Source organism: Anas platyrhynchos, chromosome 2 (assembly GCF_047663525.1).
Source record: "Anas platyrhynchos isolate ZD024472 breed Pekin duck chromosome 2, IASCAAS_PekinDuck_T2T, whole genome shotgun sequence".
Classification (NCBI taxonomy): domain Eukaryota; kingdom Metazoa; phylum Chordata; class Aves; order Anseriformes; family Anatidae; genus Anas; species Anas platyrhynchos.
In genome coordinates this window covers 18,315,727-18,336,098 of record NC_092588.1, presented here as the reverse complement: position 1 = coordinate 18,336,098, position 20,372 = coordinate 18,315,727, and the positions used below count along the sequence as shown (strand labels likewise).

Here is a 20,372-nt window from a genome sequence, read left to right as displayed (position 1 = left end):
TTTAAGGATTTAATCAATGATATGCACACTCCTGGAAACAAGTTTTTCCACAGGTATTGTGAACAAGAAAATTAGTCCTGTTTCCTAAAAAAATTCTTCTAGGGACTTCCTGATACCAGTATGAAAGAAAAGAAGCTCTGACTGATGCCTTTGCCTCAGCTGTGACATTTTTAAGGTTTCTTTCCTCTTCCAGCAGATCATTTTAATGAAATTTACAGGAATCGTATTTGGTGGAATATAAACATTTCTGCTGACTGGGTAGAAATCAGTTACTATAGAAAACTGTACTGGATTTACATGGAAAGGTTTTGGTTGCAGGGGCTGCAGTTGAGGACTCTGTGAGCAGAGCCCAGCAGCTGCCCCATGTCGGAGCACTGCCAGCTGCAGATGGCTCCAAACGGATCTGCTCCTTGCCAGAGCTGAGCAAGTGTGTGATGCTGGTTGGGCCTCTTGGAGGGCAGAGTTAAGAAAAGGAAAAAAAAAAAAAAAATGCTGGGAGAGGAGTGAGAAGCAGTCCTGAGACCCCAAGGTCAGTGCAGCAGGAGGGCAGGAGGTGCTCCAGGCAGGCAGCAGCAGTTCCCCTGTGGCCTGTGCAGGGAGAGGCCCCTGGTGGAGCAGGCTGTCCCCCTGCAGCCCATGGGTCCCACATGGAGCAGATCTCCACGCTGTAGCCCGCAGAGGAGCCCCATGTGGAGCAGGTGGATGTGGCCTGGAGGAGGCTGCGGCCCATGGAGTGCTCCCGCAGGAGCAGGCCCCGGGCCGGAGCTGCAGCCCGTGGAGAGGAGCCCACGCAGGAGCAGGGGGGCTGGGGGCAGCTGCCGCCAACCCATGGGGGACCTGTGCTGGAGCAGTTTGCTCCTGGGGGATGGACCCCATGGGACAGAGCCGTGTGGGAGCAGTGCTTGAAGAGCTGCTGCCTGTGGGGAGCCCCCTCAGGCTCAGTTCAGGAAGGACGGTGTCCCATGTGTATGGACCCCATGGGGAGCAGGGGCAGAGAGGGACTGTGAAGGAGTGGCAGAGATGAAGTGTTAGGGACTGGCTGCAGCCCCCATTCCCCGTTCCCCTGCACCTCTCAGGAGGAGGAGGTTAAAGAAGGTAGTTGAGGGAGAAGGTGATTTTGGTTTGCTTTTAGTTTCTTACTGTTCTATTCTGCTGATCATAGGCAATAAATTATATTAATCTCCCTATGCTGAGTCTCTTTTGCACATGAAAATAATTAGTGATCTCTCTGTCCTTATCTCAACCCTTGAGCCTGTTCCATTGTATTTTCTCTCCCTCTTCCTCTGAGAAGAGGTGGGTGAGAAGATGGTGCAGTTCAGCTGCCCAGCAGGATAAAACCACAACAAAAAAAAAGGCAAAAAGTAAACTAAGTTTTCATTCAGTAAGAATGTACATCTTTAAATTCAGCTGGAAGTGTCCTCTACTCTTCCAGAAAAATATTTATCTCCCAAAAATTCAATGAGCAATAATTTGCAAATGGTACTCAAAAGCCATGTCATGTCACAGGATCAAAGATTGCTGTTACAGAAAATGAATAGCTAGTATGCACAGCACTAGGTGTAGTCTTTGTGTCACTGAGCACACCACAGAAAACAAGCCAAGTTTCTTTTTTGGGGAGAAAAAGATGAAAAGAAAGAAGAGAATAAACCAGCTTGCTAAGATCCATATTTTTTGATGTAACAAGAGAAAAACTGTCAACTTGAGCCTTTCCAAGAGTCACAAAAAGACTGATGGGTTTTATCCCTACAGTTGTGATACTTCTAGGACATAAAAGGTCTTCTCTCTTTTGTGCTTCTTCTTAGGTTTGGATTGATCTTTTATCTTTCTCCCCTCAGGTCTTTCTAGTGAGCTCCACGAGTTGGTTTGTGCAGTAAAGATGCATGAAAAGTTATGCCTCGATTTTGACTATTTTTAATATTTTGTTTTGCTCTGACAGCAGAAAAGGAAAACTCTCTCTTATCTGAAAGTTTTCCCTCTGGGTGAATCCACTTGCTGGTCGAGGTGAGGGTGTCAGAGGACAAAGTGGAGAAGGCAGGGATGTCCCAGGATCCGCAGCAAACAGCAATACTCACGGGCCAGATTTGTGTGTGGAGTCCTATGTGCTGAAAGAAAAAACCTTCTGGAAGAACTGTATTTTCAGCTTTGAAACTAAATGCAAGGAGGTTTTAAACCACTATTCATACCTTAGATGAGAGGTTCCAGGTCTTTTTAGTAGAACACCAACTTCTCTTCAGCTACTGAATGAGAGGAGTTACCAGAAAGAAACACTTACTTAACTCTAAACCCCAAAAGGAGAGCCAGATGGGGTAGAAAGAAAGTCTTCAGTTCCTGTGCATAACCTAAATTTAGTATATCTTCAGTTATGGTGGAATTGGGTATTCTCCACAAGAACAACTGTTTCACTAAGAAATGTTTAATACTGTAAATCGATTAGCTTTTTAAATGTAATTTACTGAGAAAGCAAACCACTAATGTACTTTTCATGGCATTTGTCAAACAGCCCTTCCTGTTTCTTTCACATATGCCTGCAGTGATGAACTCCAGAGCTCATCTGTTAGTGATGCTGGCTTGTATCCTGTTCCTCAGTTCTCCTGTTGCCTTGTCCTAGAGCGACTAAATCCATCTATAAATAAATAAGGTTGAACCCTTTCCAGGAAGGAGAAATTTTAGCACCTGCAAAGTGCCATAATCTGGCACAAAAACCTGTGCCAGGTGTGTCTGAGCCAGCATATGTCAGGGAAATGGCAATTCCTACCATTCCACCAGCTGACTCACTAGCACATAAGTGTTGCTCATCTAAGTCAACACCAGAGCAACCTGAAAAAGAGGAAACATCAGCAATCCCCTTTGGGACCATTTTGTAATCCCGTGTCAGTCATATTTGAGCCCAAGGGAAAAATCCCACCTAATACAATTTAATATGATATGGCCAAACAGGTGTATGGCTTTTTTTTCCCCTTCTTTCCACCCATACCAGCAGTGAAAATTTGTCACGGTTCCATGTGCATTTGTTTAAAGCCTGAAAAAAAAAAAAAAAAAAAAAAGCAAATGGAAAAAATTGTCAAGTAACATGCCTATTTCTTATTTATCAGTATCATAAATAAACAGCTGTGCATTAATACAAACCAATAAATCCTGTAGTTTAACCACACAACTGATAAAACTCTCAGCCCAATTTGAATCTTGACCTGTATTTTCACACTGCTAACCTGACAGACTCCTAATGGATTTTGAGTCTTTACAGTTTGCTGTGGAGATAACTGGATTATTAACATCCTGGGCTTCAGGGTCAACAAAGCAGTTCAAAAAAATGAAGCTGACCAGTAATGTCATGGGCAGGAAAATTAAGGTCCCAACCATAATCCAGGAAATTACATCTGGACAGGGTGATTACTAAAAATGCTGATTGCAGACAGGTTAACTAAGAAGTTGATAGAAAAGAATACAAATAGAATTATGGTGGATATGCATAACTATTTCATCTGCAGATAAATGCATCCCATATCCTGAGGGGGAAACCAAAATATTAAAAAGCCAGATTATTTACATGTGTAAAAAAGCACTTGTGAACCTAAACTATTCTAACGTAAACTTAGACCCAGTATTCACCCAGTGAACAAGCTTTAGTGGTCTTTTGTTCCTCTTGTCACACAAGGACTGGGAAAGTGCAGTGAGGGCCTTGAGGCCCAGGAGAATTGTGCTTCAGAGGGCACAGTGCCTGCAGGGAAGAATAGGAGTGGATCAGAAAGAAATAAGCTGTTTTGGAGACACAGGAAGGAGACAAGAATGCAACTGAGCTGAGCCAACTGGCCCGCTGAAGGTGAAAGGTTTGTGGGACGAGCAGTATGTGCAGAATAACAGATTGTTTGGAGATTGTTTGTCAAAGGAGAAACACGCAAGATGAGTAGGTGACGATCACATCAGCCATTTCTCAGAGCAATGAATTTGTACTAGAAGAAACACATTTTGCTTAGCCCAAGGCTTCACATGGGTGTCTTCTGCTTTCTTAGGTCTGTGGGGTAGCAGAGAGTACCTCAACCAACACAATGTGCTTAGTAAACACAGACCTGTTCTTGTAATAAGTGCTCATCATGTACATCAAAGACTTAGGGAAATTTTGGGAGATTCTCTGCAATGAATATGACCAAAAGAAGGCATTTCACAATTATCCAAGACAATCAGGATCTTGAAGTATATTAGTATATAACCTTCATCCACTAAGCTAAGCTTTTCTTATCCTGCCTGGAATGGAGGGGTAGGGAAATAATACATATTAGTATATACAGTCAGGGTGTGTTCAGTAAAAACAGCAAGCAGAACCAGCAGGCTGCTTCTAATATGCATCAGTTGTTCTAGCTTTCAAAACAGAAGGACATTGCCATGATCTCACTTAGGTAACAGGTTTGTAAGCTTGAAATATATTATAGCATGGCCACAGCTCTGGTTCACAATATGAGATTTTCTGGAGACCAGGATACTTTAATTTATAGTAAAACTGGAGCAAAATTTTACATAGAAAGTCAGATACTATAAAAGTTTTATTAGTCAAAGTTTTATTAGTTCCTGCCACTGCAGAGCACATCAAACCTTCAGTTTAACACTACAAATCTATGGCCTTTAGCTCTCTTCCTGTGCATTTCAGTATAGTCACACAGTAGTTCTGTTCACTAGGACAAGATTTTTCTGAAAATAAAAACATTACCTCCTAAAATATAAGAGTCATAGAAAGTAATCCATTCTCTCATGAAAACTGTGTAAAAATGTAAAAACTTAATGTTCTGGTGCCCAGTTTGAAAAAAGACACGGAGTAACCTTAGAAGTGGTAGCAAAAGCTGGAGAACCATTCCCAGGGTTTAAACACAGAGATTCACAGAAAATGGGAAACAGGTTAAAAAAAAAAAAAAAGTCAAGGAATACATGAACGTAACACTGGTTTCTTTCTTTAAATCCTTCTGTAACTAAAAGAATCAACTATAAATTAGAAACTACAAGCTATACAAAACTAAAGGAGTTAAAAATATAAACCTCTTATCAGCATATTGCTTTGCTTTACTAGAGTTTTCTCTACAAAGGGATCAAATAAATGAATTGCCTTGGACTTTGGGCAGCCAGGGTTATGTCTTTGTCAGAAAATAAACAAATACAAGCACATGACACCTTCTCTTCATTGGCTTTACTCACATTTACTTTTTTGAAGAGAGACGTTGATAGGCAGAGACAAGAATTTATAAATCGTAGTCTGTTTTCAGAGGTACAAGAGAAACTAGTTGAGGTGCCTCTGGGTTGGGTTTCAAACCAGGTGCCAGCCCTCAGACAGCCTCAGGCGGCCTCTGCATCACCTTGCAGGGCAGCCTGGGGCCAGGAGAGACCTCCACTGTGTCACTCCATCCGCTTGGCTTATGCTACATGTGAAAACTAATCTCACTGATAGCTCATCAATGCACTTACTAAAGCTGCTTGTTTGAGTTAATGGAGACACTGAATGCTGCTGGCTGTCAGTTAATTTTATTTAACTACAATCTGATTGTATTATTTCCTTATAAATCAAGTGATACTACTCTCATATGAATATAAAGTGATTTTTATATCACCTTATATTTATAATATAAATTTATACTTATAAATCTAAATAAACAATGTGGCACTGTTAACTATTTATATTTATTTTCTTTCTAGGAAATTACAACATTAAAAAGTCTGATTCATGCAGGTTAGGGCAAGCAGGCCTTGGCTGAAGAGAAAACCAGCATGCTATCACACAGTTTGCCAGGCCACTTATGGTCTGTTATGAAGATAGCATGGATGTTCCTCACACAGCTCCCATCCAGGTGCTGTAACAACGAATTTCAACTTTTACGCTGGGGAGAATATAAGCCTCGACAGCAGAGTCAGCTATATCCCTCATAAGGTGCATGGTGAGGCTAACTCTTCACAGGAGTCTGTGGAAAGCAGCCAACATGGAGTACTTTAGGTCAAAGAGAGAATCAAGTTTTCAATCTACTTCTTCGGGCTCAAAGAGGAAACCAAATTGTTGTTAGAAGAATGCCCAAATCCAACCTAAACGATCCTTAGACACCCTGCTGCTGCTGTGGATCGGTGAAGAAAAAGTTGCTGACAGCTTTGCTTCAAACTTCATGTTTTTTATGGGGCTTACAGTACATTTATTTTCTAAAGGACTGTATTTCTGCCAAATAAAAGACAGAGGAAGGAAGTATATACAAGTGAAGTATTGTATAAATACATTTCTCTCTTTTATGAAGGAAAAAAGCATGTATTTTGGAGTCCATGGTTTAGACTGCTGGCTTTAAAGGTATCTTCAATTCTGCTTCAGTAATTACAGAAGTCATATTGATGTTAATAGAATACTTTTAGAGTGAGAAAATATCAGCAAACATCAGAAAATAGATGCTTTCTAAGGCATCTAAGCTAAAGGCAGCATATTTCAGAATCTTAGTAGAAGTGCAGATTTATTCTTTTTTTTAAGTCTTTTTAAGGGTTAATTTTCAGATATCTTCAGCTGGATGCTGGCTTGTTTTTTGTCTTTCAAATATTTGTTTATTGATTCACCTAGTTTCTTGAAGCACCAGAACATGAACATCTGAACCCCAGCAGGCTCATATACATCAATGCTCAGAGTTATTAATTTCCCTAAGCAGTGCAGCCGTTGGTAACCCTCTGCCATATGGCTCATTTCTCTCCTCATCTTCTGCGCACGCTTTCATACATATAAACACATATGATACTCAATTTGTTTAAAATATACCCTCAGCTTTCTGTGAATGTTTTTCTCAACTGGCAGCAATCGTATATCCTGTTTTCTCTCAAGTATTTTAATGAAGGGAGGAGGGGTATCAAAACAGTATAAAAAGCAATGCACCCTCCCTTACCTTGCTTTGGAACAGTTTCACTGAATTTTGGTTCTGTCCTGTCACTGCAGGCACTGTAACTCATGCCACAATGGAAGTGGCCTCAGTTGAAACAGACAGAGGCGAGTGCAAGCCTGGGGAGGACAGAGCAAGAAGACATTTTAGCCAGGGTTCAGAGACACAGACCGTCCTCCCCCCACGAGCTCATTGCCTTTTACACAGCTGCTAGACTCAGCTTTTGGCAACACTTCAGTCCCATGAAGGGACTGTGCAATGTCCCCAGGAAGGAACTTGTGAGCAGTTCTGCAGGGCCACAAGAGAGGAAGAGGCTGAGTTTCAGAAGTGACTGCCCCATTCTACTTCAAAAGGAATTTGCTTTTTTTCCTAATAGTGGCTACCTGACAAGTCTTAAGAATGGTATACACATTTGATTTGGGATCAACCTTGGCACACAAAGCATATTATTGACCAGATTTCTTGAAGAAATAATTCTTATGTCTGCAGACATGGTGCAGCCTCACCTAGCGCACTGTGTGCAGTTTGGGGCACCACAGAATAAAAATTACATAAAACTGTTAGAGAGTGTCCAAAGGAGGGCCACAAAGATGGTAAAGGGTCTAGAGGGCAAGACATTTAAGGAGCAGCTGAGGTCCCTTGGTGTGCTCAGCCCCGAGCAGAGCAGGCTGAGGGGAGGCCTCATGGTGGCCTGCAGCTCCCTCATGAGGGGAGCGGAGGGGCAGGCGCTGAGCTCTGCTCTCTGGGGACACAGACAGGACCCGAGGGAACGGCATGGAGCTGGGACAGGGGAGGGTCAGGCTGGGGGTTAGGGGAAGGGTCTGCACCCAGAGGGTGGTCAGGCACTGGACAGGATCCCCAGGGCAGCGGTCATGGCACTGAGCCTGCTGGAGTTCAAGAGTGTTTGGACAACGCTCTCAGACATGTGGCCTGGATTTTGTGTGGTCCTGTGTGCAGCCAGGCATTGGACATGAAGATCCTTGTGGGTCCCTTCCCACTCAGGATATTCTATGATTCTTTGAGCTGACCACCTAGTTATAGATTTTTATTTCAAACTCAACCACGCATATGCAGTGCATTTCAGAGGAAAGCCCTGTGCAGATGGGCACAGCTGGACATCGGTGGTGTTCCGCAGCTCCACATATGTTATCAATTTTGCGCAGTGAGAGTCTTTGCAGTGCTACATGCCAGCAAGAGCTGGGTTCCCAGGGACTGCAGCTAAAACTGCCAGATGGGTCCTGTGCTGGGAACCAGAAAGTTCAGGAACTGGGATCACTACTTGAAATGAGCTTGGCTTAAATAGAAAAAGAGGACATGATTCACAGGGAGTTGCTTCTTCCTAGACTATAGTCTCATTTAGATATAAATGAGGGCTACCAAGCTCAGGGAACATTCAGAAAGGGTAGGATTTTAGCAGTTGTTCTCCCTTTGCATTGGAAGTGTGCTTTTAAGCGTGCTTCTAAAGCATCATAAAGTACTCACTAATCTCTATTTTTTATAGGTTTCAAGAAATTTAGTTTACATAATGATGATTGAGTAACTGACTGAAAATGAAATACTAATGAGAAGTGTTAATTATCACAAGCTCTGAATTAATGTTCTCATATGTTTACATAAAGTTCTGAGAATAATTCCACTAGAAATAGGGGGGGAATGGGCTTAAGTTGCGCCAGGGGAGTTTTAGGTTAGATGTTAGGAAGAACTTCTTTACCGAAAGGGTTGTTAGGCACTGGAACAGGCTGCCCAGGGAGGTGGTGGAGTCACCATCCCTGGAAGTCTTCAAAAGACGTTTAGATGTAGAGCTTAGGGATATGGTTTAGTGGGGACTGTTAGTGTTAGGTCAGAGGTTGGACTCGATCTTGAGGTCTCTTCCAACCTAGAAATTCTGTGATTCTGTGATTCAAAATCTGAGTTGTGGGAATCCATTAATTGTAAACATTAATCAACTCAAAGTCGAAAACACATAAACAATTTGTTATGGTATAAACCACATCTGGTATAGAAATGTATCTCAAAGAATCTACTTAGATACATGCCTCGGCAGCCCCTCATGCCAAGCTTGCAGACCTCAACGCACAAAGTTGGTGCAAGAGATGAGCAGCAGCAAGCTGCTCAGCTCCCCTTCGCCCAAGGCCCATTCTTATCAGTGACACTAACAAGTCTGACTGTTCTCCACACCCCCTAAGATAATTCATTTTTAGAATTTGGATTCCTTGCATTGATCTTGGCAATTGCTTGCAAGTGCCAATTATAGATTACAAAACCACACTGGAATAGTTTTTAAACAATATTTTGCCTATAGCATTAGACCAGTACTGATTATGGAGTTTTCCAAGTCTAAATCCAAACTTGTTAATTTATCATTATATTTTAATATATTGATATCCAACTACTACATCATGGTAAATATTTTTAAAATATTTTTTTCAGAAGTGATTTAAGCTACTTTTAAAGGCCCAAAAAAATACTTTGCTACTTCTCGAAGCAAAACAGTACTGAGTACTACACCCAAAATATTTTGCGTGGCAGAATCAGACAGCAATAATTCCAGTATATAATAAGATTCTTATTACTTGCTAATGTGCAATTGGCTGCAGGTTTTAAGTCCATCTAATCAGCATGATGAGAACAGAATTTATAAACTAACAGAAAGCAAGGAAATTCAAAAGTTAGTGGGAATAATGACCATTATTGAAACAAAGCACAGCAAACTGAAATGAAATATAACCTTCAATATTATCTGTTACCCTTTCAGCATCTGCTGTTTCATTAATGAAGAGCCAGTCTTTGACATACGGCGTATGTCCTTGACCAAGACATGACCTTGCTGTGCTGACAACCATCAGAACTTTTCCCCAACAGAACAGTCCTTAACATGACCACTCTTATTTTAAGAAACTGCTTGTTTCTATTTCTTTATTTTGCTTCAGTAACGTAGGACGGATGTACATTTGAAAGGAATAAAAATCCGTTAAAATAATTTAAAAAACTTTATTAATAAATGTAACATTTTGTTTCCATTTATTTAAACTTGTAGAAGAATACATGATACATTCCAAATGTGCAGCCAACCAAGGGAAACACTAACGAGAATATTTGAAATAAATAATGCAAGTCTGTAATAGCCAAGTAGTTTCTCAGAAATTCTGTAAACAGACTGTGATTGGGACTTTTCAGGAAGTACTGTCTTAAAATGTTAGATTTCAAGAAGTAAAATTCTAGAAAAATTGAAGTGTGGTTCTTGGAAAACCACCTCTTAAATACACCCATTCAATACTTTGTATAAGCCCGCAATAATACACTAAACAAATAAGCCTTACAATTAACTGAACACAGAATTGGAAATGCTGCTAGTAAGTGCCTCCCTGCGGCTTGCAGCCATTTAATTATAGTAGCTTGCTGTGCGACAGCATGCAAGGTTCCTGAAGGCAGCAAATATTTTAAATAATAGTGTCCTTAATTCACAGGGAAAGCAAAATAAAAGAGACTGACATCCCTTCTGAGAACCCCATGATTGCAGATAGACAAGTAACAGAGAACATGAACGAACCTCTTCACCATGTTCAGTTGTTCCCATGAGAAAACAATGACTCCCTTGAAACAGACACACATTGGAGAAGAATATTTTAAGTCACTACATATGATAATACAGTCTCTGAAAAGGGGACCATTTTACTTGACTTTGTTTTTTATCTGTTCCAGAAAACAACAGAAATATGTTCCCAGATGTGCACGCCACAGCAAGGGGGAATTAGAAAAAGAGCTGAAAGTCTCATCTATATTCAGGTTACTAAGTAATATTCAAATAAATCTCAATGCACTTACTTTATGCTGCAAAGTAATTGACTGCATGGTCCACTACATGATTTCCACCATGCTGTTTGGCATTATTGCCCAATACGGAAATTTAGAAGCAAAGTCATGAAACAGTAATACATTCACTGAGACTTTTTAAAAAGTATTTTCAAAACAGTTAAAAAAAATAAAAGATGTGAAGGTTTGCAGTAAAGAGGAGGAAAATCAGGCTGAATTTGCTTTTGAGGAAAAGCTGCTAAATTTGGATTTTTTTTCCCAAGACAACTGCTTGTCTTCCTCTTAAATTGCCACCATATCATTTAATCATTTCACTGATACAAGTCTGCAGAATTTATGGAACAGTCAAAAGAACCACAGCTAAAAACTTGATAGTCCATAGAAAAGGAACACATTTTCTTCTCAATAGATTCTTACAGAGGTCTGAAATAATATTACAGAGGTCCAAAATAATATTGACAGAGATGCAGACTACCAGGGGACACACACTGTTTGTCTCAGTACTCCGGTAGCACAGGTCATGGCAGCTTTAGTACACAATGTATTCATTAGGCATTCATTCCTATGGAGTTATAATCAAATTATGGAGGAAAAAAAAAAAAGGTGGGGAGTAGAACTTACACAACTGACCCTTTTTGGTTTAACTGTATTGACATGGTCACTTTAAATTAACAAAAAAAAAATATATCTTGAAATACAGCTTTTCAACAAAATTAACCATGCCTGTTTGGTAAACAGCATCTTTAAAGCATCCATATTCATATTCTCACATTGGAAACACACCACTTTTGGACTTGTACATCAGGGACAAAATAGTTATCAAGTAACATTATTTAGGGTGGTATGACATTATTTAAGGCAGAAGCAGAACCTTTGAGTTTCCCATCTCATTTTACAATACAGGTACATTTCCTGTTAGCAGTTTTCTAATTGCAAATTAGTCACTTAAGTTCTTCAAATGAAAATAACAATTGACAGTATGAGAGTTTGCCTTGTACCTTTCACTACGTTGTCACCAGCTATGCAGTCATCCTGATTCTCTTTCAAGAAAAATCTACCAGAAGCTATCCAACATCTCTTAAAATGTGACTAGATTCCACTGCAAGCATGAGTAAGTCACAGACTTTACATATTGGATATACAATGAAATCATTCCACTTGGATTAAATAACTGTATAAGAAACAATACTCCATTCATTCCACTCACATTCCATTCAATGTTATTGAATATCATAATATTCAATCATTTTTTGGCCAATACTATTTGAATTTCTAGTTTTTTATGATACACACTTCTTTATTTTGCACACCATACATTTGTAACTCAAGGCTTTATTTTCTATACCTGATTACTTCTTTCAGAGGTAAACAGTGTCAATTAAAAACAGAAGTGAATTCTCAAATTTTCGAAGTGCGGCAAAGAGTCATTTGGAAAAACCAATGCATAAATCTGTTTCACCTATGTAAACAGCAGCCTCTGAAAATTGCTTTGAGTAAGCTGCTAGCACAAAAGGTATTTTTGTGTGTCTCTAAAAAAGCTTTGTTCAGTGACAGCAAAGTTGAAAAACTTTCCCACTGACTTACAGACAAGTTCTAACAAAAATAATGATTCCCCTGTAAAATCCCTTTAAGTTTCAGCAAAACATACTGAACTCTTCAGATCCTTTACCTACCAATTCCTTAAACATAAACATAACTGCAGCAGAATATACTCAGTAATTAATTTCCAGTGTTCACCTTTATTAAAAACAAGGTCTTTGCTGTGAGAACAAATAATCTCTCATTTGTAGCTTGAAAGCCTAGAATGGGATCATTGGCTTCCAGGGTTGCTACCAGCTGCTTGGCAACCTGTCCTACTTGTCTTCCTTCCTTCCTGTTGTAGAGAACTGTGGACAGAGGAGCTGGCTGGCGGTAGATGAAAACTCGCCGCAAGCACTCACAAAGAGCAGAATAGGAGTAGTCTGGGGCGCAAGCCATGAACTTCTTGTCTTGTTTTGATGCTTGTACGTAACCTGCACAGCCCAAAAAGATACATAGGAAGAAGATGCAATATATTAGCTTCAAGAGCACTTTAAATGGCTAAGTCAAAATCAAGCTTAGCTTCAAAGATAATAAGCAATTACTAACAAAATTTTGAATCTGTGACTAAAACAGGGTTGATAAGACACAGATGGTTTGTCTATGGCCAGACACAGAATGGTTTGTCTATGGCCAGACTTGCACAGTGTTAAGGCTTCCTCTTTTTCCAACTCTTTGCCCCACACAGCCAATAGGTTTAGAGTGCTCAAGAACTTGGGAGGAGACAGCTGACCAAACTCATCAGATGGATGGAGAGGCTCCTTCAGAAAACTGCAGTAAGAAGGGTCAAGATCAAGTACTGCTCCTTTAACCAGCAGCAAAACATTAGAATTTACTTGTAATCTGACCAGTGTTTATTCAAAATTATCCCCCTTTTCAAGAGAAAGCTGTTAGGAGAGATACACAGAGCAAGAAAATTCTTGGTCACTTCAGTTGCCCTTCGATTCCTTCCTTAGGTTTCAGTCTAAAACTTGGACTGAAAAGTAACAATTTTGCAATCTTCATCATTGTATTGCTTGTTAAAAAGTAATCCCAAAAGTTCAAGCAAATAAAGACGGAATTAGCACTAATAGTACAGTTTTGTCCAATATAACAAGTTTTAGAAATTTAGTTTGTTAACCAATAAAATACTCATTTTTAGTTCTAGCTCTTCTACAGTACTTCAAGATTTGGCTACAGATGAACAAATTGAGGTCTTATATCATACATGGCACAAAAAAGGTGTACTAGGTTAGTACAGATGTACAAACTTCAATATAGTATTGTAAAATGATAGGACTATAGGGAGAAAGAATTGGAGAAACATTTTGTTTTATCACCATAGGTATAAAAACATCAAAGATATCCTGATTTCCTTCCTGTTATTTTCAAAACAACTGAAACACATTATAAAAACAGTAATACAAAGTCAGCATAGAAATTGAAACAAGCAATAATTTGAAAAAAAAAATCACCTTAATCCTTATCATCCATTTTTTTCCTAGTATAATGAAATTTGAAACGAGCAAAGAACAAATTGTGGAATTAATCTCTTTTGTTAGAGAACTTTTAGGATACTTACCGCTTAATATGACCATAAGTGAAAATAACAGGCTATTAAAAAAGAGCATTCATATACAAAACCAAATAAACTGCAAAAATCCAGACCAAAATCAATTATGCATTATGGAAACCTATGTGAGCTCTATAAAACAGCTCGTGCCTTCCATTTCATTTTGTATGCAGACAGAGTGGTGTGGTCAAACAAATGTGTTTAGGGAACAGAGGGAATAAATTGTCACACGGCACTGTTAAAGCAGTAGGTCCAGACCACACTTAGAGAACATGAACACTATAATAAATAAATAGTAAATGGTGCACTAGATTAAACGAAACCTGATTTATCTTTATTAAGTTACAGGTACAACAGTGTGCTATGCAGACCATTCTGCTTTATCTGATACAGCGATTCTTACTTACTCTTTTATCTATTTATTTTAAGTATTTTCTGCTTCTTAGCTTATGAACTCTGCTTCCAACTTTCACTAAAAAAAAATCCTACACTTGAGTGCAAGAATACAGCAATAACTAAGGGTTTTCACAGTCACATTTTCTTACATTTCTCGCAGTCTAATCTCAGAGGTAAAGTGGTTTCTGTAGCCATAGCTGGCACAGTTATGCTCTTTATTTTTCCTGTCATGTTTGTTTATTTTAAATTCATTAAAACTTTTCTCATCCACAAGGTTTTATGGAAGAAAGTTCCACAGCATAAATATGCCTTTGCTAAGTATTTATTTTAGTTTCTTTTGAACCTACTATGTACCAACATAATTTGATGTTGCTAGCTCTTGTAACAGAATAAACATTGAACAATCATTTCCAGTTCCTCAGACCTGCCACCTGGGACAATGAGATAGGAAAATGGTCACTTACTAAAATATCTTACCATAAGCACATACAAAATTAGACATAAACATCATCAGTGAACCTCAACTGTTGCCCTGTTTTTTTTCTGTCTTTTTTTTTTCTGTCTTTTCAGGTGCTTACTGTGCTTTTAGAAGTCTTTAAATCAAGTTCACTTATCCAATGAACTCTCCTTTTTGCTGTGCAGTACTGTGCTTGCATCATGTATATAGTCTGAATAGGTTCATTTTTCTCAAGGCATAAACATCTTATCTCTCACATTCTAGTATTTCCAGAATTAAGCTAGCATTCTGTTACCAACAGAATTACAGTGCCTTTCAATTCAAATTTAATTAAGTGAAATATCAACAGAAGCCATACTGAGAGAATTCAGGCAGGAATGTCTCAGAAATGTGACACAGAGTCAATTTCCTACCTAAAGCATTAAAAGTTGCAATGTGTTCCCACATGTTTTCTGGCTGGTCAGGGTGGGGCTGCCAAAGAAGAGCATCAACATCGTGCCTCAGGCAGAAGCAAGGCATTTCTCTGGGATCCACAACAGCTGAGAAAAGATACTGGTTGCTTCCAAGATTAATCTGAAAACAGAAAGAAATACAAAATACTGATACGAAGCACGAATAGCGGATTCTGTCACGTGCTGCCACAGTTGGATGTTTAACAGATTAATGTTTGTTAGTTGATAAAATGTTTGAATACATTATGATGATGTGTTCAAACTGATCTCAGTACACAACAGGTGGCTAACACATTTCAAACACGTGCAATGTAGTTTCTTGGGATAATATTTAGGGAAGGATTATGCCCATTACACGAGCAGAGGAATAAATGCTTTTGTATAGAAATGATTTTCTAGGATGGAGGATCCTAATCTACAACGCCTGATGTTAGGAAAAGATTCTCTCTACTTAAAAAATTACAGATGCTTTTCTGCCATGCCAATAGGGAAGGAAATACTGTCCTTATGCAAAAATAAAAGTTGGTGAGCACTGGAGTAAGGATTAGTTAGAATACTAAAATGATGAAACGTCAACAGTTTTGTATTTTCTCACAATGAAGTAATTACTAAGTTCCAGACTAGCACTCTCTTCATCAAGTGTCTAGATGACCAAAACCATTCAACAACCACTTCTATACACCAGGAATGATCATAATAAAAGTGAGACAGGCATATCCTGCCAATCCCAAATACCTTCAAAATAAATAAAAACTTCTATCAGTGAACGATCAAGGAAACAAAAGTTCCTTCTCTGTGACACTGATGACCTTTATAGTCAACTGCTTTCCAAAAAGCAGGTTTGGGAGACCCCATGTTCAGCCTGAATACCATGATATTCTGCCTTCCCAGCCTACAATTCAAAACCTCTTACATGTACAGATGCAAATTATTAAAAAACAACAACAAAAAAAAACCTCTTGTATTTATTATTAATGTTATTAATTAATAAAAATAATTTTCCTTCCAAGCATGTAGAAATTTTGGAATTTGCTATCATAAAAGAGTAAAACTAGTTTTGAAAGATACTGAGCTTGCTGCAATAACTGGTTTTGTAAGTGAAAATAAAAGGTCTACTACAATGTGCTAGTGTTGAACTTTATATATTCTCATACATAATAAAATAGCAAGCACATATCTTTTTGAGATCTAGAAATGGATGAACACTACCTAAACAGACAGTAAACCACAATCTGAAAAATATATCCTCAAGACTTTTTCTAGAGCTTTACTAAGGAAATGGGAAATTAGGATTCAGGATCTTACTCTGTAAACATGATGTGTTCTGCAGAACAAAGGTTGTTCTAAATGTGCTTTGAATGACACAAAGTAGTGATGAGGTAGAACACCAACATTTATTACATGCCTAGTAGAGGTATCTTGAAAAAAAAAAGTATAATAATAATAATAATAATAATAAAGACAACCACAATCTGTGATGCTCTCAGATGCTTATTTTGTTTGTTCCTTTAGGGAATAAACCAGATTAAGTTCTAACTTACTGATAGTGGGGGACATTGCTCAAAATCTAGATTAAGCATTTTGCTCACTGCTATTTCCAATGTGACTGACGAACAGTGATCACACAAAAAATGGATCTATGCTTTCTTTTTGTAGTAAAAAAGGTGCAGCTTCCTACCAGGCTATCTGAAAAGTTAGTGAAAAAAATAAAAGCTATGGAACCTACAAAAAATTTATGTCCCTGAAGAAGACTCCATTCATGTCATTATTCTGACATACTTTTGCTTTGTCAATTGACACTTTGAGTGAAAGTGTGCCTATGTAGATATATCTATAGAGATATACACAGATTTAAATGCATATATACACACACATACACATACATATGTAAAAACGAGGTAAGAGCAGCCTTACTTTTACATCAAAGTGCTACTGAAGGACACATGGGTAGATAATTTTTTATTGTTACTGTGATTTTATGTTATGGAAGAAATGTATGTGGTTTCAAGGACTTGCACAGATTTTTGTTCTGATAACAGAATTTAATGTTCATATCAGAAAAAGAATATTTAAAAATATTTCTGTAATAATCTACAGTACTTACTACATGAGTGACCTGTAGGGTATCACCATCAAATCTACATAAAGTTGCACTGTCTTCAAGAAAAGCATCACATTCTTCTAATTCTTGTGCATTACAAGGTGGGTTTTCCTTTTCGGGGTTTGGATTCTGAAACAGAAAGACGATGAAAACTCTGAAAAACTGAGCTTTATATACAGCTGTATATGTATCAATCCCTTTCTAAAACAAAAACAATCCATGGAATTATTTCCATGAGAATCATTTGCATATCCCTTTATACTTAAAGATCAAATTATTATGTACTTAACCAAAATGAAAGCCACCATTTCTGTTGTGGAAGATAGCATGGGTGGCAGGTACAACAAAACGTATTTCAGTTTAAGGAAAGGAACATACACCAGTAAAATATGGACAATATTTCTCCCCCGTAAGTAGCAAGAGTATATGATCCTGAAAACAACCTAAGTAGGTAAATTTACATCACTGTAAAATTCTTTCAGATTGCTACTGAAAATGCTGTAAAAAAAATTGGATTGATTTATTGTCTAAGTAGCCCTAATTACCCTCATCATGATAAGTATTGCACAAGAACTGAAAACTTGTGACAAAAAAATCCCCTTATCCTCAGTATGAGTTGCAAAAGCAAAGACATTTGAAGTTCCCAATGAAAATATGTTTACATGTGCTACAGTATCTTGCCCATGAACAGCGGGGGAGAGAGGAGTGAAATCAATTTTAAGCACTAACCACAATTTATTGTAGTATAACTTTTTTCAGCCCTCTTCAAAAAAGCAGTAACCCACAACTAATATATTAAGATCCACAGGGAGTCATATTTCACAAGTTTTAGATGATACCACTTTCTAATCAAACCAAAAGGTGAAGTAGCAAGCAAACAGTACTTTAAAATTACATTTCAAGTAAAAACTCCCTGTATAACAATGCCAGAAAGTTTGTGAGTCATGATTATTTTAAAAGGCAAGCCTAGGAAACCATTTCATTAACACTCACAGTCAATATAAGCCAAGTACAGCAACCCTAAAAAGACAGCATACAGTTGTTGCTAACCTACTGATAAACAAGGAATGGACATACTTAAAATTTACTTCAATTAACTGCTTTAAAATTGGCCCATCATGGGAACAAAATCTGTTTTTTGAATTAATCAGACTTGTTTTGTTGCACAGACACTATCATGTAAGCTAAATTCAGTCCCAGACGAAAACACTACAGTTCTAAACATGTTCAGATGTTCAGAACTCTAGTGCCATTAGTTTGTTACCAATTTCAGATAACAATGAATCTGGTGTTAGGATTCTGAATAGTAAATGAACTGAAGGTCTGTCAATGATGTGCGAATTAGGGTATCAAGAAAAGACAACATACAAATGTGCAAGAATTTTAAATATTTTATTTTTCAACTTCTTACCATTTCTTCGGAGGTCAGATGCATCAGACATTCACTCATTTCAGTGTCCATAATGAGTTCCCCATTTGTGTCACCAATTATTAGCTCTGGCCACCGGAGTCCCTCATTTTTCTTAATTAGAGAAATTTCCAAGCTAAAATGCAAATAGAAGACAACGAGCAGTAGATGAACACACTGCATCCTTTTTTCAGATGACAGTCAGAAAGCTCTGAATATAGATTTGAGAGCTTCTCCTCTCCAAACTGATAATGTAAACCTCGTAACAGAAAACACTAGGAAGCAACTTATAAAATGAACTATTCTAATGGAAAATATCCCAAAATATCCCAAAGAAAATCAGATGAAAGACAAGTGATTTCTAAAAGTGTAATAATGAATAACATGTATTCATGGACGTGCCCTCAGAGTTTTCAATTCAAATGTGGTTTCCTCTGAAGTAGTTTTGTTAGTTTTTAAATACTGCAGGAGATCACCTATAAGTAAATCAATTCAGAGAGAGAAAATTTCACTGCAGAAGTTTATTTGAAACCTAACAGGTACTAAATGCCACCCCTCAAGCGCACACTACTTTTGTATAATGTGTAGAACAAAAATATTTGTATTTTATAAGCCTCAAAAATAGTACAACTGTTACCTACACTGTCTACATAAAATTCTACATAAAAATGTACAATTACTTTAACTTGTGAGGAAAAAAAAAAAACACTTAAGAACTTGGTATAAGGAATAAATAAGTACATAAGTAAATAATGAAAAGAGCCCGATGTGTCAGCAGTGTAATTCTATTTAATTACACATGGGTAGAACAACAAATACAGTTTCAATAGACATGCTTTTTAGACACGCCTACAAGGTCTAGAACATCAGTTGTTTACCCGACACAACAAGAAAACTTTCTAAGTTACTAAGTACTGCATCAGAGTAAGAAGTATTTGGTGACCTCTGAATTATCTTAATTTTATAACTGAAACCACTACATTGGTTATCAGAAATACAATTATTTTATAGAAGATAATTTGGAGCAAGTTTTTTTAATCAAAAAATTTAAAGTGGTATTGCAGTGTCACTATTAAAAATCAAATGCTACTTATAACATTCAAATGCATAAATACTATTTCATATTAAAACAGACACCTGAGAGTCACGCAGTATTAACCACTTGATAATTACCTCAAACTTGAATCATTTAGCTATTTGTCTAATGATCAACTACTATGCACTCACATTTCAGTATACAGCATTAGCGTAATCTGCATACAAATATTAGTCTTTTAGTTATTCTCCAGAGGAATTACATAAACTTTCATTAGCTAACTTTTGGGAAACAGCAAAGATTTTTATGAAAGAAAACTCAAGGAAAACACACTTATCAAATTAAATTAAAAAAAAAAAAAAACAAACAACAAACTTTAACTGGCAATGTCTTGCCAGTAGTTTTCAATTTCAATTGTAGTTTTCCTACTACAATCAATTCTCACAAAGTACAGGCTTCAATGTACTTCACATACTACACATGCAAGTCCACACAATGTATCAAGATTAACGTCAAGCTTGCCCAAACACCTCAAAGTCATTATTATTCCTAGCATATCTTCTTTCATTTAGTATTTTAAAGCATTATAATGGCAAGAATTCAGTCTTGCCAAACATTAGTCCTTTATTTTTACATCATCAGGTCTGGGAACCTTACTTCCGAAACTGTTCCAGAGAAAAAACTTCATTTTACCTTCA

General features: G+C 37.7%; 1 protein-coding gene across 3 annotated transcripts in view; it reads right to left on the bottom strand.

The window, feature by feature from the left end:
* Positions 1 to 9,858: 9,858 nt before the first annotated feature.
* NUDCD1 (NudC domain containing 1) overlaps positions 9,859 to 20,372 on the bottom strand; it is a 37,113-nt gene continuing 26,599 nt past the window's right edge. For all 3 annotated transcript variants that reach the window (XM_038174574.2, XM_038174575.2, XM_038174577.2), the window contains 4 exons: positions 18,642 to 18,774; positions 17,234 to 17,359; positions 15,091 to 15,250; positions 9,859 to 12,706 (listed from right to left, as the gene is read on the bottom strand). In XM_038174574.2, the coding sequence (XP_038030502.1) occupies positions 12,414 to 12,706; positions 15,091 to 15,250; positions 17,234 to 17,359; positions 18,642 to 18,774 (712 nt within the window). In that variant the 3' untranslated portion in view covers positions 9,859 to 12,413. The remainder of the gene's footprint in view (positions 12,707 to 15,090; positions 15,251 to 17,233; positions 17,360 to 18,641; positions 18,775 to 20,372) is intronic.